General features: G+C 48.2%; 1 protein-coding gene across 1 annotated transcript; it reads left to right on the top strand.

Annotated features, from left to right (window-relative positions):
- Window positions 1-4,585: 4,585 nt before the first annotated feature.
- On the top strand, window positions 4,586-21,861 carry LOC134396064 (zinc finger protein RFP-like). The gene is made up of 8 exons (XM_063122413.1): window positions 4,586-6,083; window positions 6,342-6,849; window positions 7,450-7,545; window positions 9,485-9,715; window positions 10,910-10,932; window positions 11,456-11,571; window positions 14,461-14,493; window positions 19,574-21,861. Exons 2-8 carry the CDS (start codon window positions 6,424-6,426, stop codon window positions 20,089-20,091), a joined length of 1,443 nt encoding a protein of 480 aa, XP_062978483.1. The 5' UTR covers window positions 4,586-6,083; window positions 6,342-6,423; the 3' UTR covers window positions 20,092-21,861.
- Window positions 21,862-22,123: the final 262 nt, after the last annotated feature.

The raw sequence follows: 22,123 nt of genomic DNA, 5'->3' as shown, positions 1-22,123 counted from the left end.
ACACACACACACACACACACACACGGGTGCATTGTAGCTTGTCAGAGATCCTGATGTGACATTCTTGCCAAAGTCTCCATATCCCGAAATTCCTCTCATTCTGCTGTTTCACGAAGACAAATGCATCTTCCATGTGATTTCCATTGAGAATGGCCTGTCGGTGGGCTTGGATTCAGCAAGTGCAGGGAAATTGCTGTTATAGAGAGCTAATATGTCCACCTTAGTTATTTTCATTAAATAAAATAAGTTACAGCCTTGGGAACAAGGGTTATCTCATCATGCTTAGGGTGACCATATTTCGGGAACCAAAAAGGAAGACAACATGGCCGCTCTATGGGGCCTGTTCTGCCGTCTCCCAGGCTGCAGCTTCTCCTTCAGCCTTCTTTCCTTGCTGCAACACAGCAGAATTATCACAGTTTTTTTTTTACTTTCTAAGGGTTTTTTCTTTTAACAGTTCCTGTCCTTTTGTAAGCATTGCATATTTTAGATTATCCCTTTTTTATCTTTATAAAATAAAGAAAAGTTATATATACCTCAAAAATGTATCCAGCTACCTTTTAACAGCTTACAGATTTATTTTATTAATATCCATCTAGTGCCTATAGTTCTACAGTATTTTAAGTGCAAAGAGCTCAGTAACGTTGCCTCAGAGTCAAGCTGTGTTCCACTGATTTTAACGTAGCGCAGCTAACATCAAAATGGAAATGGAAAAAGAAGCATCCTTTAAAGCTCCCTGAAGGAAGATCACTTTTGTAGTTTGTGGCCAAATGACCTGTAGAACCTTAGAAACAGCTGACAGACACTCTCCTCTTGCCACCCGAGCTCACTGCAGACAGTACGTTATATACGACAACAACAACAGCAACCCCTGAGGCCACCAGTGACAGACGGTGAAGCAATGTGGTGACCTTGAAGCAACTAAAAAAGTCACAGTAAAACAACACCACATATAAGCGCAGTTTCGGGGGGAAAGCCTCATGCGGCTGCAAGTGGGTGGCTGCGTCATATAAACACTGCAGCGCCACTGCGCAGCCGTGACGTGGTAAATAAGGCGTCTAGAGACCCCCCGTGTCAGGAAGGCTAAAGCTCAGAATGAGCTGAGGCGGGTGAGGGGTGGTAATCGCAACAAGAAGGGCTTCTTCAGATCTGTTAGCACTAAAAAGAGGACGAAAGGAATAGTAAACCAGCTGCGCAACGAAGATGACAAGATGCTGGTAGAAGAGACAGAACTGCTCAACTCCTATTTTGGCTCAGTCTTCTCCCCAACGAGGATCTGTGACCCATCCGATATCTGTGGCAAACGGGCTGAAGTGCAGTTTGAAGTTGTCAGAGAGATGTGCTGAGTAGGGCTGTGCTCCTCTTCACTTCAGTTTGGAGAAGCGATAGCGGAGCGGCCTGATTTGCCTCCAACAAAGGCGGAGACGAATAGGGTCGGGGGTGGCCTACGGATGCAGGACAGTGGGGGGGAAGGGAGACTCACCTGACGGTGGTGCAGCCACAGTACGTGCAGCGATGGCGATGGAGCCAGGTAAGGGGGCAGGGGGCTTACCTGCCTCTGTCACGGGCTTGAACTGAGGGCCAGGCCTCAAAGTGCAGCCTGCTTCTGCTTTGAGGCCTTGCCAAAAGTTTAAGCCTGCGATGGACGATGGTAAGGGCGTTGGGGGGAGTTTTGCTTACATTGCTCTGCTGTCGCCGCAGTCCGTACAGCGGCAGCGGAGGAGCCAGGTAAGGGGACGGGGGGGAGGGGGCTTACCTGTGTCTGTCAGGGGCTTCAATTGTAGCTCCAGCTTGAAGCCAGAAGAGAAGGCTGTGGCCTCTTCCAGCTTCAAGCCAGGGCCTCAATTGAAGCCCGCGACGGAAACAGGTAAGGGGGGGTTGGCTTACCTGGCGCCAGCGATGTCCATGCGGTGACAGCGGCGGAGCCACATAAGGGGGTAGCAGGCTTACCTACCTCCCTCATGGTCCGTGGTGGGCTTCAACTGAGGCCCCAGCTTGAAGCCGGAGGAGGCCGCGGCCTTCTCTTCCGGCTTCAACCGGGGCCTCAATTGAAGCCTGCGACGGACCACGATGGACGCAGGTAAGGGGACGGGGGCGTTGGCTTACCTGACACTGGCACCGTCCATGCAGTGACGGCAGCAGAGCCGGATCTCGCTCCCCGGAGCAGGGGACAGGCAGATCGGCCTGAACCGGTTCGGGCCTGATCCAGATGTTCCGGATCGGGCCACGAAGCGGTTCGGGGGGTCCGTGCACAGCCTTAGTTCTGAGTATATCTCAGCACCTTAAATTGTTAGACAAGTTCTTGCCCTTAGGGACGAGATCCAATTCAGCCCCCAAGAACGACACCACACTTCCAGCGACAAGAGGGTCCAAAAGCACTTTATTGATTATAATCAAGATCTGAGCGTCTTGAAAGCAACAGTCAGACAAAGAATTGGAAATTCAGCAGGGCTTTTCAAGCCTGAAAGGGGCAGTGCCCCACAGCAATATTAACCAATCAGAATGTAACACCAGAGCCCCCTTCTGCAAAACATTCCCTTTGAAACAGTAAGTTGCTTCATAACACCAGAGCCCCCTTATCTTCTGCAAAACATTCCCTTTGAAACAGTAAGTTGCTTCAAGTTAACTTTCTGCCTGGAGCCATGAAGCTATTGTTTTGGATAGATAAGGCAGTTACACAGGAGACACCCTTGAAGACGCCCTTGAAGACGCCCTTGGTACATGACATTTCACCTGGTGTATAATGGATACTATACAGCTTCCTTTGAAAAAGGGAGGTGGTTATGCTAACATTCCCTCCTTTAAAGCAATTTAAAAATCAAGCTTGCTAACTTCTTCTAGGTCATCTATGGCTAAGGCTTCATAATGCAAATACATTTGCTGATGGATTACAGATTTTGCAAGATTTTTCAAAAGAGACAAAATACAGGGGAGACAAAAAGCAAGGATTAGCAAAATCATTAAAACGAGACAAAATGCAAGAAATCCTTCTTTCAACCACCCCAGATTAGGTAACCAACTAGTGAGCCATCCAAATAGATCATAAGTGGGTGGTTGTCCTGTTTTATGGAAGACTTGTACTGCTTCTTTTATCTTCTTCACATCTGTCTCAATTTTACTTTGCTCATTTACATAAAAACAACAAGATTGGTTAAGCACAGCGCATACACCATTTTGTTGAGCTAATAACAAATCCAAAGCCATTCTATTTTGCACAACAACATTGCTGAGAGAGGAAACTTCAGTTTGCAAGCTTTCTATTGCATCCAGTGTACTATTAAAAGCTTTTTCTAACTCTAGTGAGATGTTCTTGACAGTTTTCTCTATCTCAGATACTCCCAACCAAGGAAATAGCCATCGTATAGTAGCATGAAATCCAGTGTTCCTTCTAGCTAAAGGGTTATCAGATCTTTGTACAATTCTGTGTGCAAAGCTACCAAAATTAGTCATCTGATCAGAAGTCAGGTTCTTAACAATTTGTAAATGTGGCACAGCAAATGACACAGTGCATCTTCCTCTCCATTTAGGAGGGAGGGTTTTATATAGATTTTCTCCACATAAGAAGTACATTCCTTGCTCAACAAGAGTGAGAGAAAGGATATTACCCTTTGCAGTAGTTATTTTGCTATTCTTTCTAAACTTCATTACCATAGTTACACCATCAATGTAGTGGTATGTACATCTGTTAGGGTGGTTAGTACTCTTGCGCCATTGTTTAATTCGTTCTTCCCATCCTGTGGTATGCTTAAATCCACAAAAGATGGAAGTAGCCAGGACTTCTAAAAGACTGATTGGAACAACATCAGGTGGAACTTTGACAACTGCTCCGTTTTCACTGAAAAAGAATACAGAGTTATTTAATAGGGCCATTGATTCATTTCTCCAAACGACATCTGTGAAGTTTAAGCTATGGAGTGTAGGATTGGTAAGACTATAATTGGGCATGTCAGTGAAATTGTATATACCACTGCAGGTAGACTTTTCTTTGTTAACTTTCATTTCATCATTTACATGGGGTTCTAAAAGTCCTTGAATAGAATCAAACCATAATATATGTGCACAATTTTGACTCTTTAACCATCCTACATCTTGACCAGTTGAATTCTCTGATTCTATACATATTGAGTGTTTTATTTCATTAGGTATTACCTGGTAGGCTATGAGTCCTTTGGAACGTGAATTTCGCACCCATAAGCCTTTGGTAGAATGTGTGTAATTTAAAATCCAGTCAGCTAACCACCCTGTTTTCATTTTGAGGTCCAATAGGTTAGGGGTACAGGGACTGGAAGTAATTTATTACCTGCATCTTTCTTCCCTAGTTGCTCACAAACCCAACATTAGTTCAAAAGGAGACAATTTAAGAAAGGGTCTTAAATTGTCTCCTTTTGAACTAATGTTTGGTTTTCCTCCTCGGGTTTTGGTGGGGGAGCGAGAAGAGATTAAATGGGAACTGGGGAATGATTTTCTCAGGGAATATGTAACTGCCCTCAAGTCTGCTCTTTTACAGCTGCATCGCTACGCTGCACCTTTCCAGAGATTGCCACTTGAAGGACCTATCCATCCGTTCCAGCCCGGTGATAAAGTCCTGCTGAAGAAGTGGAATCCTGAAAAATTGGGAGAAAAGTGGGAAGGACCTTACTGGCTGCGGCCTCTTCCAGCTTCAAGCCAGGGCCTCAATTGAAGCCCGCGACGGAAACAGGTAAGGGGGGTTTGGCTTACCTGGCGCCAGCGATGTCCATGCGGTGACAGCGGCGGAGCCACATAAGGGGGTAGCAGGCTTACCTACCTCCGTCACGGTCAGTGGTGGGCTTCAACTGAGGCCCCAGCTTGAAGCCGGAGGAGGCCGCGGCCTTCTCTTCCGGCTTCAACCGGGGCCTCAATTGAAGCCTGCGACGGACCACGACGGACGCAGGTAAGGGGACGGGGGCTTTGGCTTACCTGACACTGGCACCGTCCATGCAGTGACGGCAGCAGAGCCGGATCTCGCTCCCTGGAGCAGGGGACAGGCAGATCGGCCTGAACCGGTTCGGGCCTGATCCAGATGTTCCGGATCGGGCCACGAAGCAGTTCGGGGGGTCCGTGCACAGCCTTAGTTCTGAGTATCTCTCAGCACCTTAAATGAGTTCAAGTTCCCAGGTCCAGGTGAACTGCACCTCACAGTGTAGAAGGAGCTACGAGATGGGCTCCAGGAACTTCAATTCCTTAATTTTGAGAAGTGCTGGAGAACAGGTGAACTACCGGAGGACTGGAGAAGGGCGAATGGGATTCCTATTATCAAAAAAAAAAAAAAAGCAGATCTGGGGAATTACAGACCAGTTTGACATCAATACTTGAGATTCTAGAGCAGGTAATAAAGTGCTCAATCTGTGGGCATCTTGGGGTGATCAGAGGTAGTTGAAATAAGCCATAATTTACCACTGTGATGGGCAAACCAGGTCAAAATATACAAATTATATGTCCCCCGCTCAAAATCAGGCCCATTCCTTTAAAATTATTTTATGTTTATCAAAAGACTGATCCTCTGCTTAACTTCATTTTTTACATGCTGATGATTTTCTGGTGAGTCATTTCCAAGCAAGCAAACGCCCACTTCCTGAAAGCCAAGAAAGGAAACTAATTCTGTCTGCCGTGTACGAAAGCCATGGCTGCTGCTTGGCGTCCTGCCCAGGATCTCTGTGAAGAAGTCAGTTGTCCCATCTGCCTGGATTATTTCAGGGATCCAGTGACAGTTACAGAGTGTGGCCACAATTTCTGCCAAGCCTGCTTGAGCAAGCATCTGGGGGAGAAGAACACAGAGGCCTCCTGCCCCGAGTGTAAAGGAACCTTCCAGAAGGGGAACCTCAAGCCAAATAGGCAGCTGGCTAACTTTGTCGAAATTGCCAAGAAATTCAGGGATCAGGGGGCCAAGGGGGCAGAGGAGAAGGGGAGACTCTGTGAGAAACACCAGGAGCCCCTGAAGCTCTTCTGCAAAGATCATGAAACCATTTTGCACAATACAGACAATAGACTGGAACGGGTATCAGAATGCAGTTTCTTCAGATGTTTCGTGGCTTATGGCGTCCCTGCCTCGGAGCTATGTGTGACTGGTGAGTTTGGTTGATATCTCTTGTTTCGAAGTGGCCGTTTCGGGCCATCCCATTCTGTTCCAGATGTCGTTCTGGGAGTTATGGGGTTAATACTAATATAATATTGTGATGGTTTTAGTCCTAAATATTGTTTTGAAGTATTGCTACTCATGCCACTATTTTTGGCGTGGCGCTATTTCTTAATTTAAAGCGGTTGTTTTGGCCTGTTCTGTTTCAGCTTTTATGTCGCTCTCTTTGTTTCTTACATGCTGATGATAGTGAGTCATTTACAAGCAAGCAAACGCCCAGTTCCTGAAAGCCAGGAAAGTTAAACTAATTCTGTCTGCAGTGTACGAAAGCCATGGCTGCTGCTGGGAGTGCCGTCCAGGATCTCTGCGAGGAAGCCACTTGTTCCATCTGCCTGGAGTATTTCAGGGATCCAGTGACAGTTACAGAGTGTGGGCACAATTTCTGCCGAGCCTGCCTGAGCAAGTATCTGGGGGAGAAGAACACAGAGGCCTCCTGCCCCCAGTGTAGAGGAACCTTCCAGAAGGGGAACCTCAGGCCAAATAGGCAGCTGGCTAAGATTACTGAAATTGCCAAGAAATTCAGAGATGAGGAGGTAAAGCAGGCAGAAGAGAAGGGGGGAGTCTGTGAGAGGCACCAGGAGCCCCTGAAGCTCTTCTGCAAAGATCATGAAACCCCCCTCTGCCTGGTGTGTGACAGATCCAAGGAGCATGAACATCACAAGGTGCTTCCTCTGGAGGAGGCTTCCCGGGAGTACAAGGTAGGAAAACATTGTAGACCTTGGTGGGGAGGGGGAAGAACTCTGGGTTCTTCTTGGGAAGTTCTCTGTAAAGTCCCTGCAATAAGAAGATATTAGGACTAAACTATGTTCCTCTAGCCTGGATGCAGTGAACATGCACCTTCTTTGTTCTGCAAATAGCAGCCAGGGGAAGCCTGAAAAGGTTCGGGAGGGTGGAGGGTGGTGGCTCTCTCCACACCGGGGCAGCAGTAGGGGAGCAGGGGCAAGATGCTGCAGGTGCTCCTCTCACACCTTTCCTTCTCTCTCTCTCTCTCTCTCTCTCTCTATCTATCTCTTTGCTCCAGCAGCAAACTGGGTGGGTTTGTGTGTCCCGCAGTGTTTACTGTGTCGGCCAAAGGTGGTGGAAGTGTGACCCCCAGCCCCAATTCCCATCTCAGTGCATGTGAAACTCAGACTCCCAGTGGATGGAGGGACTTGTTTTTTAGGCTTTAATGGTATAAAAAAGTCCGCTGAGAACCTCCCCACTCCCCAGTACAAAGACGGATGTCAGAGAACAGGAATATTGTTCACTTCCTCTTTCTGTCTCACTAAACCAAACATGAACTTTTGTTTTTCCTTCAGAATCTGATCCGTCGTCGCCTGGAGATTCTCAGGGAAGAGAGAGAAAGAATTCTGGCATATAAGGCAGAAACAGAAAAGGGAAATAAAGAACTTCTTGTAAGTGTCAGTTTTACTAGGGGTCTGTCTAGATGATGTCGTTTATTTATTTGTTTAGTTCTTTCTTAAATGATTGGTATCCTGCCCTATATCACCGAGATCTAAGGGCGGCATACATATAAAAACAGAACAATGTAGACAGTACAGAATAGAAACAACGAGAAACTTATTAAATCACCTGCAAATTAAGATGAGTAGAAATTTTTAACAAGCACTAGAAACAATCGAAAACAATTAAAACTATGTGCAACCATGGAGAATATAGCCTTCAAAGGCTTTGATAAAAGCCATGTTTTAACCCGGGGCTTCTCCATACGGCTGTTTATACCTCCGTAAATGCACATCTTCGGACAGATGACGCAGCCACAAATACGAAGCCATCCAAAGGCAAACCCTGGAAAATCTGATCCCCAAAAGTAGGGCATTTACCCCAACCTTTCTGGTAGTGGAGCCAGCTCCGTGGCTCTAAACAGCCTCCAGGCACTGGTCCAGCACCTTCACAGCCCCAGCTGTCTCCGATGACAAGGAGAAGTAGAGCTGAGTATCACCAGCATACAGATGGCACCAAACCCCCAATGACCTCCCCCAGTGGCTTCATAAAGATGTTGAACAGCATGGGGGATAGAGTAGATGCCTGTGGCTTCATATCCATGGGGTAGAACAGGAATCCCCCAATACCACTTTCTGCAATTGGCCCTGCAAGTGGGAGCGGAACCACTGGAACTCGGAGCCTCCTACTCCCATCTCACATAGCCAATCCAGCAGGATACCATGATCAATGGTATCAGAAGCTGCTGAGGCGTCCAGTTAGATCAACAGGGCACCACTCTCCCTGTCTTTCACCCGGAGTAGGTGGTCGGTCAGAGCAGCCAAGGCTGTTTCAGTGCTGTGCCCTGGCCTGAAACCAGACTGAAATGGGTCTAGATGATCAGTTTCCCCCAGAAACGCCTGAAGCTGTCCAACCACCACGCGCTCAAGCGCTTGGTCTTTGCCCCAGGGTGGCTCCAAATCTATGCTGGGTTGGTTAGATGACGCAGCGGCTGATTCGGGGCAAATAGGCGGAGATCCGCAGCTGAACATTCAGGGATTTACCCTGACTGTTTCTCCCTGAGCGAGGTCTTCTGCTCTCTGACCTTGCTCCGTGGCTGATCCGGGGTGCGGTCCTGGCAGATGGCGCCTGGCAATTGGTCACCGGAAGCCAGGAAGAGGGCCGAAGGGGGCGGCTCCAGTACCTGGATGATTGCTGGAACCCCCCCTGCTCCCTCCTTGGCCTGGAGATTAGCAAGTCCAAACCCACAGGAAGGAAACCACAGGGTTTGGGGGGAATGCGGCCCCCATGAGGTGCTATCAAGGCAGCCCCTAGGAAGGGAACAAGGGCTTCAACCAATATGAGTAACAATGTGATGTAAACTGCAGAGGAATCCAAAGCCCCCAGGCAGCCTGGCTCTGCAGAACAGCTCTTGCCTGGAATGGCCAAACCTCCCAGAACGGTGGCTAATGAAAGGCCAGGCTGAGAGTGGGCCCTGGTACCTCTTCTCGATCCACCCAGAGTGCAGGACACGGAATAACAGGCTCAAGTTAAAGGAAGCCAGAATCCAGCTGGACATCAGGAAAAACTTCCTGACTGTTAGAGCAGTACGACAATGGAACCAGTGACCTAGGGAGTTGGTGGACAACCATCTGTCAGGGATGCTTTAGGGTGGATTCCTGCATTGAGCAGGGGATTGGACTCGATGGCCTTGTAGGCCCCTTCCAACTCTGCTATTCTATGATTCTATGATCTTATAGGAATCTTTTTCTCTCTGAACATGGATTTAAGATCTCTGAAAACTTAAAATAACTTTCCTATAAAATTCCTTTAAGCCTCTTGATGACGTGAAGCTTGGTCCTATTTCTGACTCTGTCTTCCCTTTCTCCCCTTTCCATCCACTTCTTGCAGAAGGAAACCAGAGCAGAGAGGGAAAAGACAGTGGCTCAGTTCAGACAACTCCAGCAGCTTCTGGAGGAACAAGAGAAACTTCTGCTGGCCCAGATAGAAGGCTTAGAGGAGCAGATTGCCAGGAGAAGGGACGAGCACCAGGCCAAACTCTCTGAAGAACTCTCCTCTCTTGAAAGCCTCATCCAGGAGTTGGAGGAGAAAGGTCAGCAGCCAGCGAGTGAACTCCTGCAGGTAAGACGGTGGCAGGAACAGCCCAGGAACTTCCTCCCAAGGGTAAAGCTGACTTCAAGACCTTGAAGAGGAGAACCCCCTGCACTGGAAGCCCAGCCCATTTCTATTCTCTGTGTGTATTGTGACCAGGGCTTTACGTTACATGGCAGGAGAGGGACGACCAGGTGGCCTGGAATTGGAAACTTCTCCCTCCTCCCGGTGCTCATAGTAAGAATGAAGGGGACAGCGCCCTCTAGTGGAGGTTTTGAAGTGCAACTTTGACTGCACATGGTGGGAAGTCTTGAGATGTAGTTGAAGAATCGGGATATCCAGGGGTTTCCTTTTAACGGAATAAATGGGGGAAGGTGCAGGAGACATCGTCAGAAAGACCCCAAACGTCCATGAGAGGACAGTCAGGAGCATTCTATAAATCACTTATTTAGAGAAGCCCCATGTCTCACTGCCCTGTTCTAAGAGAAACCCACCCCTTGGAACCTTCCTCTCCCCCCCCCCCCAAACCTGGAAAGTTCACTCTAAACTCCCTCCCACCCCCAGCACTGTTAAGTACTCCTATTTGCATAACAGATTGTTTTGATTTTGCACGCTTATGAAGAATGCCCTAGCATCACATTTCTCCAATTAATGAGTGTATCCCTGAGATTCTTGTGGGTTTGTGGAAATTCCCATTATTTGAAGAAGCCAGGGCTTGAAGCACTGTCACTGCTGGCATTCCTCTTTTTTGTCAAGGGAAATGTCCCCATCTTGGAGTACTTTCTTGTCATAAAAGAGAGACTCTAAACTGTCAGTGACTCTGCACAGGGAAATAGGCCAACAGGGTTGGCTGTGAACCAAAAGTGGGTCACAAGATCAGTCCAGATGGGTCACTGCAAAGGTGGTGCCACCATGTAGGGCAATTTTGAAAGTGGGGCCCATGTTGCAGGTTGGGGTCCCTCGTGGTTCTTGGATCTGGACCTGTGGAAGACCACTGCCTTAAAATGCAGATCAATGTCTCTCTGTTGTGAAAGCCTGAGGGTTTGACCAAGGCCTCTTGAACCCCCATTGTAGGATGTTTTATCTATTCCTCATAGTCCTTGAGTGGGGGGGGGGGTTTGCTATGTGGAAGCATCAGCACTTGAGCATGAGAAGGACCAGGGTACCATAGATGGGTGACTGGCAGGCACTGAGTTCCCTCTTCTCTCTCTTCTTTCTTTGCAGGACGTGAGAAACACCTTGCAGAGGTAAGTGGATCCCACTCATTTCCATGATTGTGGGAAGGGTCTGGATCACATGGGAAGCACATGGCTCCCTCCATGCTCCTGGGCAGAGGACATTGGTCTCCAACATCTCATGGACTCCAACATCTCAGTGATTAAAACAGGGACCAGCACTCCTTTTCTTCCTTCCCTCCATCACACATGGTTGAAGGCTCCTCTCTGCCCACAAAACATCTCACCCCAAAACACACATACAAAAACTCCACAGACCAAACCTTCTCCCAAAACAACAACGCAGGCAACCCCCCAGCACAGGCAAAACACAGACCACTAACCCTAACTAGACACAAACACAAGCATCCCATCCGCCCCGCTCACCCTCCCTCCCCCAGCCATGCTCACTTGTGTGGCTCCCAAAGGGTTCTGTATGGGGCAGTGTGGCTGATGCTCCCTCCCCCAACAAAAGTTGCCCGTTCTCTGTTCTGAGCTTTCTGCAATTTCTGTTTGGATTGAATGGATGTGGGTTACCTTTTTTCCTCGCCACCAGGAGTGAGAAGGAGGCATTTGAGAATCCAGCAGCTTTCCCTCCAGAGCTGAAGCAGAAGATCTGGGACTTCCATGAAATAAATCCCTTTCTGGAGAGAGTCATGAAGCAATTCCAAGGTAAGGAAGCATGGCTGCTGGGATGCAGTGCTGGGCATTATTTTATTTTATTTTGTTGGTGCTACAAATGGTGGCAACAGCAGTAAACATCAGGCTTCCATTTTGGCAGCCTGGCCACCATTTCCTTTTCCTCCAGGAATACCCAGAGTGCATTTTGTTGCCCATCCGCTCAGACTGGAGAAGGTTTCTTGAAGGTTCTCCAATTCTGCTTTGGGTTTTCACCATCCAGAATAATGTAGTGTGTCAACCTCCCTGTTTACTCTTGACTCCATATCCCTCACTCATGAATCTAAACTGCAGGAAAGAGATAAGGAAAGAGTTCCCTTTGGGGGCCCCACTGCTTCTCTCGATTGGGAGTTTTGTCCACTGATTCCTCTCCTTCCATGCTGCTTACCCCTGACACCATCTTCTTTATTCACGGATTCAATAGCCGTGGTCTCCCTTCACTCTTCAGGGTCCCCATCACTGATCTCCACTGTGAGAACTGTCCATTTAGCCCTCCCTTTCCTTTTTTAAAATCAAGGCTGCAGAGCTATTTTGGGGTGGGGCCCAGATTGCCCTCCACCTCACACACTACGGGGCAGGTGATGGGACCCCATTCCTTTCCCCCCACTGATGCTGGAAGGAGGTCTGCAACGGTGCCTCCTCCCCTGACAGAGAAAGAGGTCCAGCCCCCTCCACATCCATCCCTCTGATCTGATGTGATGCGGCCTGGGTGCTGGGACTCCCCTGCACAGGGAAGGTCAGTCCTGCCACTCATTCCCATCGTCCCCATTATCTCTGCTCTCAGATCAGAGATAGCTGTAGGGATGATGGTTGGGAGGCATTGGGACTCACCCCCACCGCGGGTAGCGCCCACACTTCCGGGCCACGTCTCATCCATGCTCCTGTCTCTGTTCCGAGATTGGAGATAGCCATGGGGATGAGAGGGGTGCGCATTGGGACTGCTCCATCTGTGCGAAATAATAATAATAATAATAATAATAATAATAATAATAATAATAATAATTTTATTTATTTGTTACCCGCCTCTCCCTTTGGATCGAAACATTCAAAACTAATACATCATTAAAAGCAGCACATTATTAAAAGGCGTCTTAAAATTCAACTGCGTAGGCCTGCCGGAAGAGATCCGTCTTTATAGTTTTCTTAAAATCCGGAAAACTGAAGTTGACGAATCTCTCCTGGCAGGTCATTCCATTAGCTGCGAGCGGCAGAGGAAAAGGTCCGCTGGGTACTAGTGGTCAGCCTTGTTTGTGTTGTCTGGAGTAAATCCTTCCCAGAGGACCTGAGTGTGCGGGGCGGATTGTATGGGAGAAAGTGATCCCGCAGGTAGCCTGGACCCAAACCATGTAGGGCTTTAAAGTTGATAACCAACACTATACTTCGCCCGGAAACGAATTGGCAGCCAGTGAAGAGATTTTAAAACTGGTGTAATGTGGTCACTCAGTCTAGCCCAGGTGAGTGCCATTGCTCAGGCTGCCGCACATGCCCACTACTATCCCTGATCAGAGGTAGCTGTGGCGGGGGGGGGGGCTCCAAGGGGATTCCTCCAGAGGGGGGGGGGGCTTGGAGACTAAGCTCATTCCCCTGGAGGAAGACCAAGAGGCTGTGCAGGCCAGATTGTGGTGCCCCATAGGTTGGATTAGGACTAGACCCCTGGTTTAAATGGCTACGAATTCATGAGTATTGAATGACAACGAAGCAAACACAGGAACATGGGAAGGAATTTAAAAAAACCTTTTTGGAGCTTCAGGTATATAAGATTTACAAGGCTAAATTGTAGCCCATGAGGGCTGTTCTAGCCATAGGAAGGGGAATGAAATACAACCTCTATCCTAGTTCTGCCTTCTGCTTCTGATTTCTTATGTTCTACAGAGGATTTTCTTAAGTTTTATTTTATATTATTATTTCGGTTGCTGTCCTAGATGTCCAGAATCCACTATAAACTTCTCCTGTTGACCTTCAAAGCTTTTCACGGCCTAACTCCTGCCTATCTCTCCTCTCTCATCTCACACTATTCCCCCGCTCGTGCTCTCCGCTCCTCTGATGCCATGCTTCTCGCCTGCCCAAGGACCTCCACTTCCCTTACTCGGCTTCGTCCTTTTTCTTCTGCTGCCCCTTACGCCTGGAACGCTCTTCCAGAACACTTGAGAACTACCAACTCAATCGCTGCTTTTAAAACTCAGCTAAAAACTTTTCTTTTCCCTATAGCCTTCAAATATTGAGTTTGTTCTGACTCTATACTGTTATCTTCACCCTACCCGGTGCCTGTTTACACTTCCCTGTGCCTGTTTGCATTCTCTTTCCCTCCTTATTGTTTACTGCAACTTTATTAGATTGTAAGCCTATGCGGCAGGGTCTTGCTATTTACTGTGTATAATCTGTACAGCACCATGTACATTGATGGTGCTATATAAATTAATAATAATAATAATAATAATAATAATAATAATAATTAATATGTGCTTTGTTGAGGTTAAGCTGCACTGAACATGATGGGACTTACTGGGCCAGTTTGCATGACTCCAGGGCGGCTACTAAGCCCCGGTGGCTTGGGCTTGTTGAGTGCTGGCCTGGTTTGCATAGTTGTTCTGGCTGGGCAAAGGCTTCTCGTGTCGTCTGAATCTAGGGAGGGTGGCTTGTTGGGGTGGTTAAGAAGCCACTCCAGACCCATGGCCTGTGGTGCGGTTGTGGGTTGACTTGCTAACCTTCCCCACGAGCCTCCCCCACTGGCTTCGGATGAAACGAAACACTGAGAAACACGCATAGAATTGTACTGTTACTTGGAATCAGTTTAAAGTTACGAAGAGGATCTCCCTTTTACCGGATTGGTTTCTACTTGATTCATAATGGGCCTCTTAAAGTTTCTATCATTTCCTTCCCCAGATGCGCTGCTAACTCGACTACCTCTGATGAAAGGTACATTTCCAGTTTATTTATTTATTACATTTCTGTACCATCCAATAGTGGAAGCTCCATGGCGGTTCACAAAACCAATGTGAACCAAATGCACTGGAGAGATATGGACTGGTCAGATATTTCACTGGCTTCATTTCACTGTGCTTAAACCGTTCTGTCCTGCGTCCTTCAGAACGATAAACAGGTTAATTATGAGTAATCAGCAACTCTGTAGTGATGTTGGGTTCTCCATATCAACAAAGCAGGCACAGACAGGGGGGTGGAGCTATGGGCTCCTCCCCTCCATACTTCCCCCTTGCATTCAAGCGCACTTTTGCAAGACGTGTCCTTGTATAGAGGTGACTGTGCCTAGGGAGGGCTCCATGCAATCAGGACATGTGAGAAAGCAAAGCTCCCAGTCGTGTGGAGCTCTGGCCATCCATGCACACTTGAGCAGTCAGAGGTATCTCACAGAAGAACGTTCAAAGAGATGGGATGGTCTGACCAGCATTGGGCCTGGTCATTGGTATTTTAAAACGTTAGAATTTATTGATAAACATACAGGCTGAACATAGGCAGAGGCACAGCTTGGATGCTCCAGTAGACAGTTCTAAAGTTCACAGATCACCGGAGACTCCTCCAGACCCCTCCAAATTTTTACTTTTCCTGTCAACGTATCACTGAGGTTATGAGTAAGTCAAAGGCTGTAGCAAATGATATGCTTATAAAAGAGGGATTCCAGGACGATCCTGTCTGACAGATGTTCAGCATTATACTATATAGCTTTATCCTTAATTAACCAAAGCAAAAAGTGACAAAACATTTTAGAAGAGTTGAAAAACTGTGAAGGGGGTATTGGAGAAGGAAATACGCTGATGAAGTTATTGGCACGAGCCCACAGGTGCCCGTCACAGTTGACTTTCCCCTGAGGGAAGAGCCTCTGGCACCGTCAAAGTCATATCTCTGTGAAAGACTCCAACCTGCATCTGAACTGCAAATATGCACAGAATGGCTTGATGCTTTCAAGAAAAACATACAAATTTGAAATATCGGTGAGACAAGGAAACCCATTACTAGGGCTGGGTGTTTATTTATTACTTTGGTATTTGATTCCCTCAAAAATCCGCAGTGTCACTGCTGCATGAGGAAAACAATCAATTCAGACGTCAGAAGGGCCTGCAGGTTATCTGGCCAGAAAAACCACAACGCCGGCGGCCATTCTGTTTGTCAAGCCGAGCCTGGGTCTTGCCTTCCCGATCCGCCCAGAGCTCTGCCCGTCACTGACACACAAAGACACAACGTTGTGACCTTGGGGCAAAGGGAAAAGTCGCAGTAAATGGACACATTCAAAAAAGCACAGTTTCTGGGTGAAAAGCCCAATGGGGCTGTGTGTTGGCAGCTGTGTCACATAAACAGCACAGCACTACTGTGCAGTCACCATGGGGTGAATAGGATGTATAGATACACCCTGGTCTCATCTCGGAGGTATGCCTGATTTTGCAAGGTGCATTTCAGGGCAAACCCCCAAATGACACAAAGTAAATGTTTGGAGGGAGGCGGCTCTTTAGGAAGCTCATTCCACCACTGGGGTGCCACAGCAGAAAAGGCCCTTTTCATGGTAGCCACCTCCCTCATTTCTTTTGGCTGTAGCTCCCAGAGAAGGACCATTGAAGATGATCTCAGGGTCTGGGCAGGTCCATACAGGAGGAGATAGTCCTTCAACTAACCTGATCCCAAGCCTTTTAGGGCTTTGAAGGTCAATACCAGCACTTTGGCATGGACTGACATCCAGAGCAGCTGGAATGATCACGTTTGTAGACGAAGGTTGGAGTCAGTCCAACCTTCCTGCAAGGTAGGCCCCCGGACCAAACGTCCTGTCTTCCCCGGCCACCCCTCGCCCTAGCCCTCTTCCCAACCGGGACAAGCCAGAGATTCCTAGAATAAAAACACGCACACTCAGCTAAGGGCCAAAACAAATTGGATACCATTCATCTAAAACTAACACGTAAGGTTTTGGCTGGAGGTAGTAGCAGCAAAGGCGGGAGGGGAAGAGAAGAGGAAGGGAAGGAGAGGGGATCAAAGGAAAGACGACAAAGGGGCAATTTTCAAGGAGCCAGGGCTCCATCTACAATCTTCAAACACACAACCCACCCCCAGCCATAAAAGCGGCCAGCCTTGTCTCAGGGAATCCAGACACTTCAAGAATAAACGAAAGACCCTAGCTTACTCCGAGCAGCCCGTCCATGCTTAACCTGGGTGTTCTTCCACCAAGCCAGAACAGAAGAGGATCATCCCAAACAGGATGCCAAGCGCTCCACACTCCCACCCACATTCCACATACCGTCATAGCTACATAACACATACCAGAACAGATACAGAAGAAAGAATAATACAATGAAAGAGCCAGTACAGCCAGCAATGCCCCATGTCCTTCACAACGTTGGCCAGCCCCTGTTAACAATCCCGCTGCCTTGTTTTGGACCAGTTGAATTTTCCACACCATTTTCAAAGGCAGCCCCACGTATAACACATTGCAGTAATCTAGACAACTGGTGGTCAGAGCATGGAGAACTGTAGCTAGGCTATCTCTGTGCAGATAAGGACGTTGTTGGGTTATCAGCCTAAAATGATAAAAGGTGAGTTCAGCTGTGGCTCAAGTGACAGTTCAGGGTCTGAGAGCATCCCCAAACTACAAACCGATCACTTAGGGGGTGTGGGACCCCCTCCAGAACAAGTTGAACATCACTAAGCTGGGCAGATGAACCACCCAATAACAGTATCTCCATCTTGTCTGGATTGAGTCTTTTTTGTTGGCCCTCATTAGGGATGGCGCAAACATCCGCTTGGGTCCTTGAGGGCAGCAGATGGACCCACGTCTAGCCCTTGCATCCCCAAACGGATGCACCCTGCGTGAGGACAGACTTGTGCCCCAGTGCTTGGGCATGAATTGGCCTGGCCTTACTGCATCACGTCCTTTCCCTGCCTGCTGCTGCCATGAATGCAGTGGGGGAAATGCACAATTTCCCCAGCCTTGGGGAAGACCCATGTTTCCCGCTCCCACACACATACTAAGGGGCTCCTTAAAGGCCCTATTAACGCTTGCATTGAAGGCCACATTGGGGGGGGGTCTTAACACATGATTCCCCAAGGCTTAACACACGATTTCCCCCTCCACACTAATGGTGGACGCAATCAGTGTGGAGTGGGGAAAGGGTGGGTGGTCGCCCAGCAGTCCCAGGGGCTTGCAAGCCCCCCTCCCCTTGCCCAAATCTTGGGCGCAGGCCTCAGCCCCGTCGGGGGGAGCACCTGCAGGGTGGATGCTAACCCCTAGCCTTTCTCCAGGCCATTACTGGGCCCCGGCGCTGATTCAGAACAGCCACTGCCTCTCCAGGCTTTGATGAAAAACACAGGTGGAGTTGGGTGTTGTCCGCATATTGAGGACAGCCCACAATATATTTATTGATTTATTTAAAACATTTATATCCCGCCCTATATCATTAAGATGTCAGAGCGGCGTACAGATAAAAACATACAGTATAAAACAATAAATATGCACAGTTAAAAACAAATTAAACCATGATCCGAGTTAAAACAATATATAATTTAAAAACCATAAAAGCAGTTAAATGAGTTAAAACAATGTGTCAGTGAGTTTAACCATCAAAGGCTTTGTTAAAACGCCATGTTTTTATTTGGCGTCGAAATGAAATCAATGTTGGCGCCAATGGGGCCTCCAAGGGGAGGGCATTCCACAGCCGGGGTGCCACCCCAGAGAAAGCCCTCTCCCGTGTCCCATCATAGCGTATATGTTGCATTGGTGGGATGCGGAGAAGGGCTCCTCCAAAAGATCAGAGGTCTCGGGCAGGCATATATAAGGAGAGGCGCTCTCTCAAATATCGAGGTCCCAAGCCGGTTAGAGCTTTAACCATCATTACCAACACCTTGAATTCCGACCGGAAGCGTAGAGGCAGCCAGGGCAGTTCCTTGAAGACCGTTGTTATGGGGTCTCTATAAGATGTACCCGTCATCCAATATATGTACCTCTAAGATTTCATTTCAGAATCAGGTCTGTCTCCCCTAATTCCCAAGAATTAGCGCAAGTGCAGTCATTATGCCACAAAAGTCTCATATTAGCATTGTATAAAACGAAATGGGCCACCCAAAACACTTGCAAGAGAAAGGGCTCCTTTGCATGTTTGTATCTTGCACCCAAGGTGGAGCCTCCAACTGCTGCAAAAGCGAACGAGATACTAGATTTTCATAGTTCTATTGACAACCCAGTTATCTGTTGCCAAGAGGGAGGGCAGAACTGGCTGGCTGCTCTCTGCTCAGAAGAACGGAGACTCCTCCTTCCCCCTGGAAGTCTTAGTTGGCCCATTCACAGAGGCAGCATCAAGGGGTGGTGGTGAATTCTCTGCTCTCCTGCCTCCCTCCGCCCCCCTCACCCCGCACGCGCGCGCGCGCGCACACACACACACACACACACACACACACACACACACATACATACACGGTGGGGGGTGGGGGGTGGGGCTCCCAGCACTGCCAATGAGAAGGCATCCTGGAGCTTTTCCATCTGTTCCTTCTTAAGAGAAGAAGCTCAGGAGGGAGAGGAGGGGAAGACAACATGGAATTCCTGGAATGAGGCAGGGCCAGGCTGCACTAAAACCCTGATCTGGAAGCAGCAAAGAGTTGAGAGTTTTGAGAGTGGGGTTTTTTTTAACTTGTAAAATGTGGGAGGAGCCCTTAGCTGGGAGGGGCAAATTGGCCATGGAGTGGGAGGGGCTGTGGGGGCTTCCCAGGGAAATGGAGGGGAATACAGGGGAGGGGGAGTTTGGCCACTCAGGGTGGGCCGGAAGGACAGAGGGAGGGGAAGGGAGGAGAGGTCTGGGGAAAGTGGTTTGGGGGAGCTTTCATGTTGGTTCTGCTCTGAGAATTTGAGGTATTCATGTTCCTGTTATCATACTGAGTTGTTTTCACATTCCCTGATTTTATAGGAAATCGATGATCCCTGTGGAGTGTTAACACTTAAGACCTCCGCCATTGTCCCAGAGGATTCTGCTGACCTTCTCTTTTCCTCCTCTCTCTCCATCCCCAACAGCAAATGTCACTCTGGATCCAGACACAGCTCATCCCAGGCTCATCCTGTCTGAGGACCATAAAAGCGTGAGATTAGGAGACAAGCGGCAAGATCTGCCTGACAATCCTGAGAGATTTGAAAAACGTTTTTTTGTCCTGGGACGTGAGGGATTCACGTCAGGCAGACATTTCTGGGAAGTCAGTGTGGGAAGTGAGGGATACTGGGCTGTGGGGGTCGCCAGAGAGTCTGTGAGGAGAAAAGGCAAGATTGGACTTAGTCCTGAGGAAGGGATCTGGGTTGTGTGGTATTATGGAGGTGTATATAAGGCTTGCAACCCCCCTCATTACCCTCGTCTGTCCCTGAGTGGGAAGCTGAAGAGGATCCTAGTATCTCTGAACTACAATGAGGGGCAGGTGTCCTTTTACGATGCTGACAGGGGGACCCTCCTCTACGCCTTCTCTGGAGCCTCCTTTGCAGGAGAGACAATTCTGCCCTTCTTTCGTGTATTGAGAAACGGCCACCTCAGGATCTCTCCTTAAGGCAGCTCTGAGCCTTCCTCACTCTCCCTCCTCTCCACACCAGACTGGTTAGTCTACTCTAAGCATCAAACCTCCCTTTGTCAAGGGCCCATTTTCCCCTTCTGCAAAGGGCCCCTGAGCAGCCTCCAGTCACAGACACCAGAACTCCATGGGCTAAAATGGTGCCTGATTTCCTCCCTCCCTTTTCCCAGACTTCTCTCATCTCTCACTTCTTAAAGAGACAGAAGCACATGAATAATCCAGACCAACATTTTTTTTTAACTGCATTGCTTCCATGGCCACAAAAATTCTCTCTCTCTCTCTCTCTCTCTCTCTCTCCCTCTCTCTCTCTCTCTCTCCCTCTCTCTCTCTCTCTCCCTCTCTCTCTGCACAAACACAAACATACACACGGGTACATTGTAGCTTGTCAGCATTAAAGTGAAGTTCCATAAGGCGCAACGCCCCTTTCCCAAGGTGCCGCCTTTCCTGTGACCTGCTGCAGGAGAAAGGGACTCTGAAAACTCAGCGCCCAGCAAGGCATGCAAGGAGAATGAGCCAAACTCTCACCTGGCTCCCTTGCGACAAGGACCAATGAACTGGAGGGCGGAGGAGGAAGTGGGTGGGGGGCAGCCACAATAGTGGGAGGGCAAACAAGTGAAAAGAGAGTTCATCAGTATGGCGATGATCGTGAAAGGGACCAGCACTTGACGCGCTAAAGAAACAGAGGTTAAAATTGCAGGTGCATACCAGGAATAAAAAGTAGGTGTGATGGAGCTTTAAGTCTTATTCAGTATTTTTTCCCCACTTCATTTCTATTGGACACTGCAAAATTTCTTTAATACTGGACTGTCTAACTCCACTAATTGCTTACAGTGTAATACACCTAATGCTCTCTGTTCGAGAGCAATCCTCTGTCCCCTAGACAGCGTACGTGTGTGTGTGTGTGTGTGCGCGTACGCGTGTGTGTGATAGGCCTGTTAGATTTCTAGGCTTTGAGGTCAGAAACATTGTTCGTGACCTTGGGATGTGGAAACCATGCTCCCAATGCGCTCTCCCTCCAGCTCAGAGACAGCTCAGTTCTCAGCACTCAGAAATGTTGTCTGGAGATGGGGAGAACCCTGCAGTCCCAGGGGAGGGGAGGGGAAGAGACTGGGAAAGCCGTGGGATGTGTGCCCTGGTCTCCTTCCCTCCCACTCTTAAGTGCCTTGGCTAGACAGGCGAAAACACCCATCTAGCCTAAATGCAGGGCAGCTGGAGCACAGGTGCAAGAATGGCCTCCCTACCCTGGCTGCCCTGCATTAGAATACTCGGAGGCCTCCGAGTTCGGACGCTGCTGATGGTCTCCAAAGAGTTGCGGCCTTAGACATACGTTTTGTACAGTCCAGAAGTTGATTCTTTTGGGGAGGAGTTTATTACACAGATACACTTTATACTGGGACAGTCTGTATATTCATAGATGTATATGCTCTTTAAAATTATTTGCCTGCCTCATTGAAATTAATAAATGGTCAGTGTAAGTGGATTATCTGAGCCCTTTTGACAACTAAAAGATTGATATTACAACATTGGAAGGAGAAAAACTCCCACTATCATGCTATGAATTGAGGACCTTACATCGCTTTCAATATTCGGATGAGTGGCACTTTCAAATGGATACTTATGTGAATATTTGATCTATTTTTATTGAAGCCTATGTATTATTGCTAGAAAGTTGTATGTATATGATATGTATTAATTACTTGGGATAATGAATATCTGACGTATATTAAAGAAATGGAAACAATTTTATAATTTTTTTAAAAAGCTCCTCTGTGGGTGCCTGCAGGGGCCACCTTGGGGACGACTTCATGGGCTCCATTGGAGATGCCTACAAGACCACGGGGCCCAGAGCCACCAACATTGGGCCCCCCTGTTCTGCCGTCTCCCAGGCTGCAGCTCCTCCTTCAGCCTTCTTTCCTGGCTGCAACACAGCAGAATTATCACAGATTTTTTTTACTTTCTAAGGGTTTTTTCTTTTAACAGTTCCTGTCTTTTGGTAAGCGTTGCATATTTT

The sequence above is a fragment of the Elgaria multicarinata genome, chromosome 3 (assembly GCF_023053635.1).
Source record: "Elgaria multicarinata webbii isolate HBS135686 ecotype San Diego chromosome 3, rElgMul1.1.pri, whole genome shotgun sequence".
Classification (NCBI taxonomy): domain Eukaryota; kingdom Metazoa; phylum Chordata; class Lepidosauria; order Squamata; family Anguidae; genus Elgaria; species Elgaria multicarinata.
This window is presented reverse-complemented; position numbering and strand designations above follow the sequence as displayed.